The sequence below is a fragment of the Canis aureus genome, chromosome 12 (assembly GCF_053574225.1).
Source record: "Canis aureus isolate CA01 chromosome 12, VMU_Caureus_v.1.0, whole genome shotgun sequence".
NCBI lineage: Eukaryota > Metazoa > Chordata > Mammalia > Carnivora > Canidae > Canis > Canis aureus.
Window position 1 is genome coordinate 59,063,032 of NC_135622.1, and position 13,125 is coordinate 59,076,156.

At 36.2% G+C, this 13,125-nt stretch overlaps 1 protein-coding gene across 21 annotated transcripts in view; it reads left to right on the forward strand.

Annotated features, from left to right (window-relative positions):
* The window catches only part of KIDINS220 (kinase D interacting substrate 220), a 104,173-nt gene that overhangs the window by 79,016 nt on the left and 12,032 nt on the right, over nt 1–13,125 (forward strand). For 13 of the 21 annotated variants that reach the window (XM_077844204.1, XM_077844207.1, XM_077844208.1 and 10 more), the window contains 4 exons: nt 3,747–3,878; nt 5,716–5,814; nt 6,857–7,093; nt 9,866–12,833. In XM_077844204.1, coding sequence (XP_077700330.1) covers nt 3,747–3,878; nt 5,716–5,814; nt 6,857–7,093; nt 9,866–11,128 — 1,731 coding nt within the window. In that variant the 3' untranslated portion in view covers nt 11,129–12,833. Of the gene's footprint in view, nt 1–3,746; nt 3,879–5,715; nt 5,815–6,856; nt 7,094–9,865; nt 12,834–13,125 lie in introns of those variants that run through there. The other 8 variants (XM_077844221.1, XM_077844220.1, XM_077844224.1 and 5 more) reach the window with 2 other exon arrangements.

Sequence of the window (13,125 nt, forward strand, 5' to 3'; positions counted from 1 at the left end):
ATGATAAACTTGAAAGTATTACCATTCTTTGTGTTGTCAAAGTAATATAATTAGTTTTCTATTAATTTACCTGTTGAATTATTAAGTATGCCTTTTTTCTATTAATTTACCTGTTGAATTATTAAGTATGCCTTTTTCTGTATCACTTTTATACTCTTCTCCTTCCTTTTATGAAATTTCTAACCAAAAATCATTATTTTGGTCACTAAGATTGATTTAGTTTCAAAATAATTGTATTACATGTGATTACTTTAGAAAAGACCTGGCAGGTAATTACCATTTCTCCTACTCAAAGAAGCATCTTATAACATATTTTAATTTACTGATAATTTACTCTTTGTCTTCATAAAGCCCTACTTAAATCTAATCAAGGGCCAAGACTAGCTTTGATGGAGTTACTGGGATCTTACGTTCACGTATGTGTCTATCTTATAAAATTTCTAAAAGTCATTCAGGGAATATATATTTTCTACATAATCCCCAATGATAAATTTTTTTGAGAAATTATGTTTTAAAATAACTGATAAAATGCAAGTTTAAAAGGCTCATAAGAGTAAAATTACTGGTCTTTCACAGGACAAGCATAGCAGCAGCAGGTCTCTGTTGCTGAGTTCTCAGATTCCCCTGTGGAAATAAGATACTCTAAACATTTACATTTCCCCCTAAGCTGGCAGAGTTCATTTGTTCCACGTCTATTCTACTTTTCCTTTTTAGCACAGTCAGAAATAGAGTTTTTTGGGGATTAAAAAAATTTTTACTTTAAAATAATTTGACTTAAAGAGAAGGTACAAAAATAGTGTTCCCTTCATGTTAGCATCTTTCCTAACTGTAGTATACCGTTCAGAGCAGGAAATGAAAATTGGTACAATTCTGTTGACTAACTATGGACTTTAATTTCTCCAGATTTTTTCACTGATGTCATTTTTCTGATCCAAGATCTACTCCAGTTGTGTTTGTTGCTAGTTAGTTCTCAGAGTTCTCTCGTCTGTGACAATTCCTTGGTCCTTCCTTGTCTTTCTTGACTTTAATTTGCCATTTTTGAAGAATCCTGGTCTGGTGTTTTGCAGACTTTTCCTCTACTTGGGTTTGTCAGTTGGAGGTTCTGTATGTCTGGGAAGAGACCCCTTCTCATAATGTCCTATTAGAGGGTCTGTGCTGGGCCACAGTCTTACTGCTGGTGGTGCTAACCGTAGTAAGTTGGTTAAGGTGGCATCTGCCAGATTTCAGCACCGTGAAGTTTTATTTTTCCCTTGTAACGAATAAATATCTTGGGAGAAAGACCTTGACCCTCTGCAAATAACCTGTTTCTGCTTGTACTTTTGCCCATTAATTTTAGTATACTTTGATGTATCTTATGTATAACCACTATTACTGTGGTGTTTTCTTAATAACAATTTTCTCTTTCCTTTCACATTTATTAATCCAACTCTATAAGAAAAAGCTATCTTTTATTCCTCATTTATTCAATGATTTATTTTCACCTATTCGATTATTTCTATCAGTATAGACTCATTCTGTATAGAATAAGCTATAATCCAGTATGATAGTTATTTATTTTTGTGATCAAACTGTTCATTTGTGATTTTTGAACCAAGAATATATAAAGTGGAAACATATCTAGAGAGAAGAGACAGGTTAAGGAGTAAGAGTGTTTGGAAGACACTATTAAAGATCATTTTAAATATTATTCAGCAATAAAAAAGAATGAAGTGCTAGTACATGCTGTCACATGGATGAAGCTTGACAACATTATCCTAAGTGAAGGAAGCCAGATACAAAAAGGTCACATGTTGTATGGCTCCATTTATATAAAATGTCTAGGAAAGACATATCTGGAGACAACAAAGATTCCTAGTTGACTGGGGCTGAGGCTGGATGTTGGAGGGATGGAGCATGACTGCTAATGGATACAGGCATTTCGGTTTAGGGATGTGAAAATGTCTTAAAATGAATCGTGGTGATGGTTTTATAACTATGCAAATATACTAAAAACCATTGAATCGTACACTTTAAAAGGGTGAATTGTAGGGTATGTGAATTATAACTCAATAAAGCTGTTTAAAAGGAAAGGAAGATAAAACAAATATGGTTATTAGAAATTCATAGAAAGCATTTTAAATTTCCATTGTAAATACTGGAAAATTAGCACTTTGAATACTGGCTATACTCATTCAGGCAGAAATTAGAACTACGTATAGAGATATGAAAACTAAATTATGGAAATACTAGTGTTTTGTTATTACTATTTTTGAAGCATTGTACCTCAGACCATATACTATATGGCATATTTAAAATTTATATTTAATTAAAAATAAACTATGAGTAAACGTATTTGGTGCAGGATATTCCAAATCATTAATTTCAGGACTTTTATATGCTCATCTCATACTTGTTCACTTGCTGAGACTCCCTGTCATAAAATGAATACTCTAACTCCCTGTTCAATATGGTCTTATCCCCTTGCTGTATTTATATGTAATATAGACGTATGCTGTATATATGCTATTTGTATATATTTACTTACCAGTTTGTACGACAGTATTATTTATGCTTTTACGTTACAAATAGAGTTTAACAACTGGCTACTAGGCAATTTTGGCTGTGTTACAGTGTACTTTTGTCCTCAGTATGGTAAAAGAGAAAGTAGAAAATATAAATACACATCCTTGAGGATAGGATAAATTGTACTTATTTTTTTAAGGTTAGATTGAATAATAAACAGGGCAGATCATTTGGAACATTCTCCTTATCTGCTATATGAGTTGGTTTGTCTTCTCTTCATTGTGGTTATAGTTTCTTTAAACTTTTCAGAAATAGACAATTGGAATAAGGGAAGTAGGAAGTTGTTAAGAACCTCATAAGTTAGGGTTCTGGCCCAAATCTTCTACTAACAAGCTATTTATTCTGTGACTTTGAAGCTAAAACTTAACCTCTTTAGACCTCAGTGTTCCACATCTGTAATTGAGGTGATCTGTATATAATGGGCCAAGGGCTGGTACTTCTTTCGTATGTCACCACATTCACAAAATATTTTTCTTCTAAGTAAATATGAGATTATTTATTATTGTGATTTTTCTTTTAAATAAGACCAAATTTTAATGGATTGTATTTACTTTTGCATGTGTTAAGAAGTAATATTGAGTAATATTGTTGTTTTATATTTATATTTATATGCTTATATATGAATTCTTAAAGGGAAGTTTTAAATTCCTTGGATATAAAATATCAAGATCTGAAAACTTCAGCTGTCATAGACTATTAAGGTAGTATGTAGAGACATTTAAAGCTGTTTACTGTAGGTACTTAAAAATTATTTCATAGATTTTTATATTTTTACATTTTGTATTTTTATAATATAGGCATCAGTAGTTTTCCCTCTTTGTTCCTTCTCTTTTTTTTTAAACCCCTGCTCTTAAGGGCTGCACCCTATTCTTCCACAGTCAGGCTGCAAACATCTGACAAGTTGGCCTATACTTGATTCATGGGATGTTCTATCTTCTTAGAACAGTGGTTGTTATCACACTGTATTTGCAATAATACAAGCTACTCATTAAAGTAAAACAGTAGCTAAATCTATTCGCTAATGGCATTTTCTATATTATACACATTTGCTGTTTTTAATTCTAGTTTGAATGTTTGTTATTAATCAGAGTACTTCACAGTGCCACTCCATGAGTGTTTCTGTCATGTGCATACATCTGGCATTAAATGCTATTCACACATGTATTTTTCCGTGGCTCATCTAGGGGTCAGGCCCAGCCTCAGGAGCAATGATATCATTGAATTCAATGAATGTGGATGCAGTATGTGAGAAACTGAAACAAATAGAAGGGCTGGACCAGAGTATGCTGCCTCAGTATTGTGCAACAATCAAAAAGGTGATGTACACACTTACCTGCTGACTCGAAGCCTGGCTGAGGGCATGGGAAATTGGGCTATGTGGACAATGAACACTTTGGTTTTAGCTTCACAGTTAGGGAAACAATAACTCATGTCTCCAGTACACAGCATAGAATGTTTGAAGGCTTTTTTTTTTTTTTTTAAGATTTTATTTATTTATTCATGAGAGACACAGAGAGAGAGAGAGAGAGGCAGAGACACAGGCAGAGGGGAGAAGCAGGCTCCACGCAGGGAGCCTGATGTGTGACTCGATCCCGGGACTCCAGGATCATGCCCTGGGCCGAAGACAGGCACCAAACCTCTGAGCCACCCAGGGATCCCTGTTTGAAGGCTTTTTATGCATTATTTTCTTTGATTGTATTATTTATTTGTGACTTAATAATTATTAGAGTAAACCACACTTGCTTCATTTTCCCCAAACTGTCATTTTCATGTCTTAATAGGACTTAGGAGTGTGTCCCATTTGATGAACCTCATAGGTTTGGTTTGTAAAGCTAACACATTTGGGGAAGTTTCTTTCTTTGTAGATCCTGTTCTTGCCATTCTAGTAACTACCACAAAGTTGGACAGTAATGCCTGGGATTCAGGGAAGGCTTCCCATATTATACAAGGCTGCATCCCTGTTACAGTAAATATTTCCACGAAATACGCTTTTTTATGCTTTTTCTAGCAGAGAACTACAGTAAAGTAGAACATTAATAACCTCTACTGTTTATGTACTTTAAAGAATGACATCTAAAATGTTTTGTAAAGAATTACGAGCAGGTATAGATAGCATGTTACTAATCTCAACCTACTTCATTTACATCGGTTTCCTTATGGATCTGGTTAGTGCTAATCCCCGTTTGCAGAAGCATCAAACACTGCTTTTCCGAGGTGCAAGTCTGACTCCTCTAGGCAGCCTGGGCATCTCAGGAATGGGTGAGACCTCCAATTTGAATCCTTGGCATTTTGTTTCCATTATGATAGCATATTCTTCCCACTCAGCTTTGCTGGCGGCCCTGGCTTTCCAGGCCCGTCTTGGCACCTGGTCTCTGAAGTGTTTCCAGCTGCCTTGCATTTCTGCAGCAGGACCTCTGTCAGAGGCCTGCTCTGTACACTCGTATCTTCAGAATTAACCTGGAGACTGAACATTCCATCGGTTTTAAACACAAATATTCCATAATTTTACCATAGTTAATAAAGCCAGGTTTTGTAGTTTGTGAAATCAGCAAGCTACCTATTAATAAAGAAAATTCCATCTGTTCTTCTTCGGGGGAAATTAGAATTACAGAGACCCTATAGTGATACAGTCATTTCTGGTAAATTTAATAAATTGGGAAATTAGTGGGTGGACATTCTTTATGGCTGAAGTTATCTAATATAATTGATAAACAAGCTTGTCAGGGCTTACTTCATTTAGAACTTTGTCTGTGACTGATGCACATACAAGGACAGATGTCTTTGTCCCGTCCCGGGAGCTTCCTTCGTGTTCATATTTTACAAGATTAGAGGAGAAGAACTAACGGGTTTTTTTATTGCTCATGACAGGGTGTAGGTAGTTTTGGAAATAGTTGGGAGGGTTAGCTCTTAGGTTGGTCCCTGAGGAGTGATTTGTTTTACTTGTGCGCCTAGGACTCTTGGAAAAATACGGCGTGGCTGATGTTCAAAGTCAGCTTGTTTACTATTTTATTACATAGGATGGTAGTCTTTTTTAGGTTAATATTTTCTAGTCTGTAATAACATTCTTAGTACTACATATAAATGTACTTTTTAATCACCAATAATTCAGGTATCTCATATTTTGTCTTTATCCTTGCATTTATTTTTATTCAGGCAAACATAAATGGCCGTGTATTAGCTCAGTGTAACATTGATGAACTGAAGAAAGAGATGAGTATGAATTTTGGGGACTGGCATCTTTTTAGAAGCACAGTAAGATATCTTATATTTATAGAATTATTTACAGTATTGTATACAGCAAGTAGTAATCATTGTTGGTCCAAACTGCTCTTTTTCTGCATTTTTAAAAAACATGTAAAAACGGTGTTTTACACTTACATACAACCCTTGTTTGTTCTGTCATGCAGAATATACACAGCAACATGTGGCAGTCTTTGTCTTTGGGCATTTCACTTGGAAATTTGGGGAAGTGGTGACCTGCAGATTTTCCATGCTTTCACTGACAAAGGCTTTCTCTCTGACCTGCCTCGAGTCAGGCTCCCTAAGTCTCGACCTTGGTGTCTGTTCTTCTCAGGCCTGCATCGCCCAATTTTAGCAAGGATCATGTTAAGTCATTTTAGAAACAGTCTCTACCCTCACCATCTGATCATCCTTGGTACCTGATCAAACTCCTCATTCCCACCTCCCACCCCCAGATGACATCTGATCACACTGGCCTGCCTTTGGTGGGAATCCTGTCAAGTTGGTTCAGCAAGAACTCCTCCTTAATCTTGATGTTTCCTCTTAGCAATTTTCTACCCACTGACCCCGACCCCACTGCCTGCTATAAATGCCCACTTGTCCATTTTGCTTTCTGGATGGAGGCCAGTGCTATCCTGAGGTTGCTTTTCCCCAATTGTAGTAGTTTCTTTTTTTTTTTTTTCAATTGTAGTAGTTTCTGATTAGAATCTGCTTTCACTGCATTAGCTACTGTCCAGCTGTGGTTCTCTTCAACACACTGCAGTTGCGTTGTTTTGTTCTCCAGTTATATTTTATTTAAACTAAAATAATAATAACAAATGGACATTTTTAGAGTATAATATATATATGATGGTTTTGCCATTACTTCTTTTAGTATGATTGAAATGAGAGGTAAGCAGATATATTATTTCAAATTCATTAGAAACTCACAAGAAGTCTGCTTTCTCATTTTCATTATAGTTTTATAATGTTTTATGTTTAAAAATAATTTCTAAGGCTTCTAAAATGTGATTGGTCGGTGTGGATATTAATGTTATTTTTTCCTTCTGTTTAGGTACTGGAAATGAGAAATGCAGAAAACCAAGTGGTTCCTGAAGACCCACGTTTACTTAATGAAAACAGCAGTGGCCCAGTTCCTCATGGTGAATCTGCTCGTCGCTCTTCACACAACGAATTGCCTCATACCGAGCTTTCTAGTCAAACTCCCTACACACTGAACTTCAGCTTTGAGGAGCTGAATACACTTGGCCTTGATGAAGGTGCTCCACGTCACAGTCATCTAAGTTGGCAGGTATTTATTAAATGTCATTTTTCATATTACTGAAGAGAAATAGGGTGGTTTCAATTCACTGAGAATATGTTGGTGCATTTATGTAGTCATTTGGAAAATACTTAATGAGTACTTCAGTGAACAAGACAGAGGGCTCCCTATTCTTGAGGAACTGTATTTTTCTGAAGAGAACAGTGAGTAAAAGAAAGAAAAGCAATAAGATCATTTTGGAAATTGGTAAGAACTGTCAAAACAATCAACTAGGGTAATGGCACAGAGAGTAAATGAGAACAGGCCTGCTTTGGTTAGGCTGGTTAGCAGAGTTCAGGCTTCACATGTTGTTTTCTTGTTAAATTCAGCCATTGGTGGCTAGGATAGGATACATCTCTAGTGGAAAATTGACACATATTATCCCTTTGAGCAGCATAACCTGGTTTTCAGTAGCTGTACCCAGTGTTTATGGAAATTCATTTTTTATTACCTGATTATGGGTGTTTCTTCTTTGGATGTTCTTAGCAGACAGGGGCAGGGGAGGATCAGAAATTAGGAGGAAAGTGAGAGACACATGAGAGGGAGAAAGAGAATAAAAAAAATAAACTTGGGAAAAACAGAGCATGATGCAGAAGAGACAAGCCCCGGAGGAAATACAGTGAGTAGCTAAAGAGAAACTGTGCTGACAGGGAGCTCTATTAGGAAAAGCAGCACCTGGTAGGTCTGCCATTTTTAAGACAGTTTGGTTTGGCTTGGTAGTAAAAACATTTTTTGTTGTCATTATCTTTTTATATTACCAGGTACTTTTTCTTGATGGGAAACCATTTTATAATTGGGTACTGATTGAGATAAAAATTCTTTTATAAGAAGATAAGTTCACGGCTGACCCTTTTGTCCCTGTGCTTCTGCAGCAGTGCTTCCTTTCTTTTCCCTGGGATTCCTTTTAGTGTTTCATAAGAAATCCTCCTTCTCTGCTTTTCCACACTTGGTATTTCCTCCTGTGACCTGGAAACTCCAGGCCTTTCCATGCATGCAACAACTCTCAAACTGCTGCTGAAAATGTCTTGTAATCTCAGAGTATCCCTTGCACTTTTAAAATGATTGAAGACCCCAGAGAGCTTTTATTTATGTAAGTTGTATCTGTCCATATTTACTGCATTAGAAATAAAAACTGAGAAACTTTAGAAATATTTATTTAAAAATAAACCACTTCTATGTTAACATAAATAACATTTTTATGAGAAATGACAACATCTTCCAAAACAAGACAAACTTAAGTGAAAATGGGTTGGCTTTGTACAATCTCTTTAATTTCTGGTTCACTAGAAGGCGGCAAGAGGCCCCCTTCCCCCGCCCCCAACAATCTGCTTCTGATTAAATCTCTTCTGACCTCACACATCGGGGAGCCTCTAAGAAGCCCCACGAGACACTCTTTGAGGGAGAGTGAGAAGCACTGTTAACGTCCTGTGCCGCTCCTATGAGAATTGTTTAGACCTCCTGGGTACCCGAAGTCCTGTGTACACAGTGCATTTGGGAATGGACAGTGGGGGATCCCTGGGTGGCTCAGCGGTTGAGTCTGCCTTCCACCCAGGGTGTGATCCTGGAGACCCGGGATCGAGTCCCACATCAGGCTCCCTGCGTGGAGCCTGCTTCTCCCTCTGCCTGTGTCTCTTCCTCTCTCTCTCTCTCTGTCCCTCATGAATAAATAAGTGAAATAAAAAAAAAAAGAGAGAATGGACAGTGGCTCCATATAGTGTGAATCCAGTAGCAGGGGACCTTCTCGAGGAGAGGGGTCATTTTCTCCCTGTGGGAGGAAGACTCTTGGCCTTATTTCTGCTTCTTTGCTTCAGCCTTTATTGTATACCTTCTTAGACTTCCTTGGTTCTTTTTCTTCCATTTCCCTCCTCTTTTTCCTAATCTGTATTCTTTATTACTCCCCTATTCGCTTTTCTGAGATCTGAAGCAATTCTAATCCCAAAACTTCACATCAGAAATCAAACTTTTAAAAATACTTCATTTCTCTGTTTACTAGGACTTGACTGTTGGCCTCATGGCTTCCATTTCTGTTCATTTGGATTCTGTATTTGTCTTTTCTTTTGTACTCTATATTTATTCCTTTTAAATTATTACTATTATTTTGGCATTTAGAGTACATTTTCTTACTCAATTGAAATTACGTTGTACAGGTTGAGAAAGCTGCCTTTTTTTTTTAATTTCAAGGACATTTAGTGAATATTTTTTTCTATTTAAAAAATTGTTTAAAAATTCCAATTAGTTAACATACAGTGTAATATTAGTTACAGGTATACAATATAGTGACACAGCACTTCCATACAATAACCAGTGCTCATTAGGGAAAGGTTCTTTTTAACATACATTGAAGACTTGAGTATTTTGTGTTTGAGATATATCTTAACTCTAATCTTTGTCTTTTCTAAGAGAAACTTTATCAGCGAAAGTGACTTTTGCCTTAAATAAAAGCTAAAAGTTTGAATTTATAAAAACAGATGCTAAGATTATTTGTTAATACAACCTTTAATTATACTTTTAAATATTAATAATAAAATAACTTTATTAAAACTTATATAAAGCTTTCTAATAACAGTAAAATTATCCATAAGTTCTCAGCATTTATTAAACTGTTATGTTTAATTCTTTATGTAGAATTCTTTTAAAAGAATTTGGTATTTTGAGGACTTTAAAAATTCTGAGTGTACATATATATTTCCTAAGCTGATATTTATTATGCCTTTTTTTTTTGCTTATTTGAATTCTTAAATTTATTTTTTTCTGTCTTCACAGTCACAAACTCGCAGAACCCCAAGTCTTTCGAGTCTCAATTCCCAGGATTCCAGTATTGAAATTTCAAAGCTTACTGATAAGGTGCAGGCCGAGTATAGAGATGCCTATAGAGAATATATTGCTCAGATGTCTCAGTTAGAAGGGGGTACAGGTTCCACAACAATTAGTGGCAGATCTTCTCCACATAGCACATATTATATGGGTCAGAGTTCATCAGGGGGCTCCATTCATTCTAATCTAGAACCAGAAAAAGGGAAGGATAATGAACCAAAGCAAGATGATGGAAGGAAGTCATTTTTAATGAAGAGGGGAGATGTTATAGATTATTCTTCATCAGGGGTTTCCACTAATGATGCCTCACCCCTGGATCCTATAACTGAAGAAGATGAGAAATCTGATCAGTCAGGCAGTAAGCTTCTCCCAGGCAAGAAGTCTTCAGAAAGGTCAAGTCTCTTCCAGACAGATTTGAAGCTTAAGGGAAGTGGATTGCGCTATCAAAAACTTCCAAGTGATGAGGATGAATCTGGGACAGAAGAATCAGATAATACTCCACTGCTCAAAGATGATAAAGATAAAAAAGTTGAAGGGAAAGTAGAAAGAGTATCAAAGTCTCCAGAACACAGCGCTGAGCCGATTAGAACCTTCATTAAAGCAAAAGAATATTTGTCAGATGCCCTCCTTGACAAAAAGGACTCATCTGATTCAGGAGTGAGATCCAGCGAAAGTTCTCCCAATCACTCTCTTCACAATGAGGGGGCTGATGATTCCCAGCTTGAAAAGGCAAATCTCATTGAGCTTGAAGATGATAGCCACAGTGGAAAAAGGGGAATACCACATAGCTTGAGTGGCCTACAAGATCCAATTATAGCTCGGATGTCCATTTGTTCCGAAGACAAGAAAAGCCCTTCTGAATGTAGCTTGATAGCCAGCAGTCCTGAAGAAAATTGGCCAGCGTGTCAAAAAGCCTACAACCTGAATCGAACACCCAGTACTGTGACCCTGAACAACAACAGTGCGCCAGCTAACAGATCCAATCAGAATTTTGATGACATGGAAGGAATGAGGGAGACTTCCCAAGTCATTCTGAGGCCTGGTTCCAGTTCCAACCCAACTGCTATTCAGAATGAAAACCTAAAAAGCATGACGCATAAGCGAAGCCAACGTTCAAGTTACACAAGGCTTTCCAAGGATTCTTCAGAGCTCCATGCAGTGGCCTCTTCTGATAGTACAGGCTTTGGAGAGGAAAGAGAAAGCATTCTTTGAGAGAAACAAGCAAAAGCAGAATAGTATTACTATACCCCTATGACAAAATTGACCTGAGTTTATAATGAGTCCATCCATGTGCGTCATCTTTGTATGTTTCATTCACAAATAATGAATGGAAAGGTCTTTGGTAAAAGAAACACACTATACAACAAAGGAAAGTATAAGAAAGGGTGGTTTATTAATCAGCTTCCACTGTCTTTTTAATTAGGTAAAAACTCACTATTGTTATTGTACCTTTAATTGGCATATGACCCCTGCAAAATTTTTTGAGACAAGATCTGAGTATAAAGATAAGTCAGAAATATTTTCTTAGATGGAAAGGGTGTGAAAATAGAAAGGTAGAGACTCTTTGTACAACATTCACTTGTCAAATATTCAAAGGAAGACATGGTGTTAGGTGAACTAGAATCAAATTTTGCTCTTAGAGGGTAACAGATCAAAGTTTATAGGTTATGGAGTAGTCCAGAGACTAAATGCTCTATAAATTGAGAACCAATGTTGTATATAATAGACAAATTGTTTAACAAGGGCTTTAAAAATTGTTAAGAAGATGAATGAATAGTACTCAAAATGAAGCCCCAGTGATGAGACCTTTATGAGCTGCTAGGAGAATGGTTGTGGGGAGGGGCCAAGAACCTCTTTAGGACCTGGATGCTCTCCTCCAAATCCTAGACCTGGCTACACGTACCAGCTTGAGAACCTGGTCTCTTCTGTGACTCTTTTAAATGGTGTGCCCAAGTTTCTTAGCCTACCAATGAGGAAAAACATGAATTCTTTCTCTGGAGAATTAGAAAGACATGGATAATAATAGGATATAATAAATATTCATGGACAAAAGAATGAGGAAATAATTATATCAGAAAGATCAGTGTCACTTGACAAATGACAAGGAAATATTAAATTAGGTAAAATTAAATTATTGCCCTCTATACCAGGGTAGAGTATATCTGTCTACTTCAACTATTCCAAAATTAGCATGCTGACCCTGGGGGAGGACCATAAGAAAGGGTATACTTCTCTAAAAAGTTTAAAAATGTAACAAAGCAAGAGTAAGAAAGCAGATAGAACTGATGAGATTTTCCATTTATTGTTAGCAGGGTTAAGAGAATGAGCACATTTAAGTATCATATGGACTAGAAGTGGACCCTGTAATCATGCATTGAATTTTTTTGTTGTTTTAGTATAGGTTATTTATGTAGAATTAATTTTGGCAGTGTATCCTCAGTCACAGATAAGATCATAGATGATGAGATCATAGAATGTGCAATTACCCAAATTTAGTGTTACATTTGTGATGGTTTTCACTTAATAGATTTTTATTAATATGATGAATAAATTATTTAGTTGACCAGTCAGTGCACTAAATAGTTGCTGTTTTGGGTTTCATTGCTTTGATGTTTGAGTATAATCTAACATTTCCTTAAAGTTTTATTTCGCATGACTTTAACAAATGTTTTTAACCAATTTAAAAAAGGCAGGATGTTATTGACATATATTGAACTGTTAACATTTTAGTATTTATAGTGCTTTCATTTGCAATATTGTATAATTAGTAATTATTTCAGAGGCAATATTTTGTTCTCTTTCCGGTGAGTAGATGCAGCCTATTATTGTAGTACATTCTTTACACTGTTTGTGAAGTTAATACTAGAGTATTAAGTGTACAAATAGATTTAGAAAACAATAAAAAAATTGCATGTTATTCTGACTCATGAATTTTTATTCACTACAGCGATGATTCACATTTTGATTACAAATAAAAGAGTAATTTGTGTGTTTGTTTTGTCGTACGTGTGTACAGTTTGTGAAAAATGTTCAGGTTCATGTAGCAGTCACACAGCTGGCTGTTTGCTGAGCTGCCCCTCTAGTCTTTTGGAGAGAGCATGGCTCCCAGGTCCTTGTGGCTGAATGGTGCTGTACCGCAGCATTAGTGCCCAACAGCATGACTCTGTACTGTGCATTTCTGTAGCTACAAGAAGTAGGTTGTCCGGATA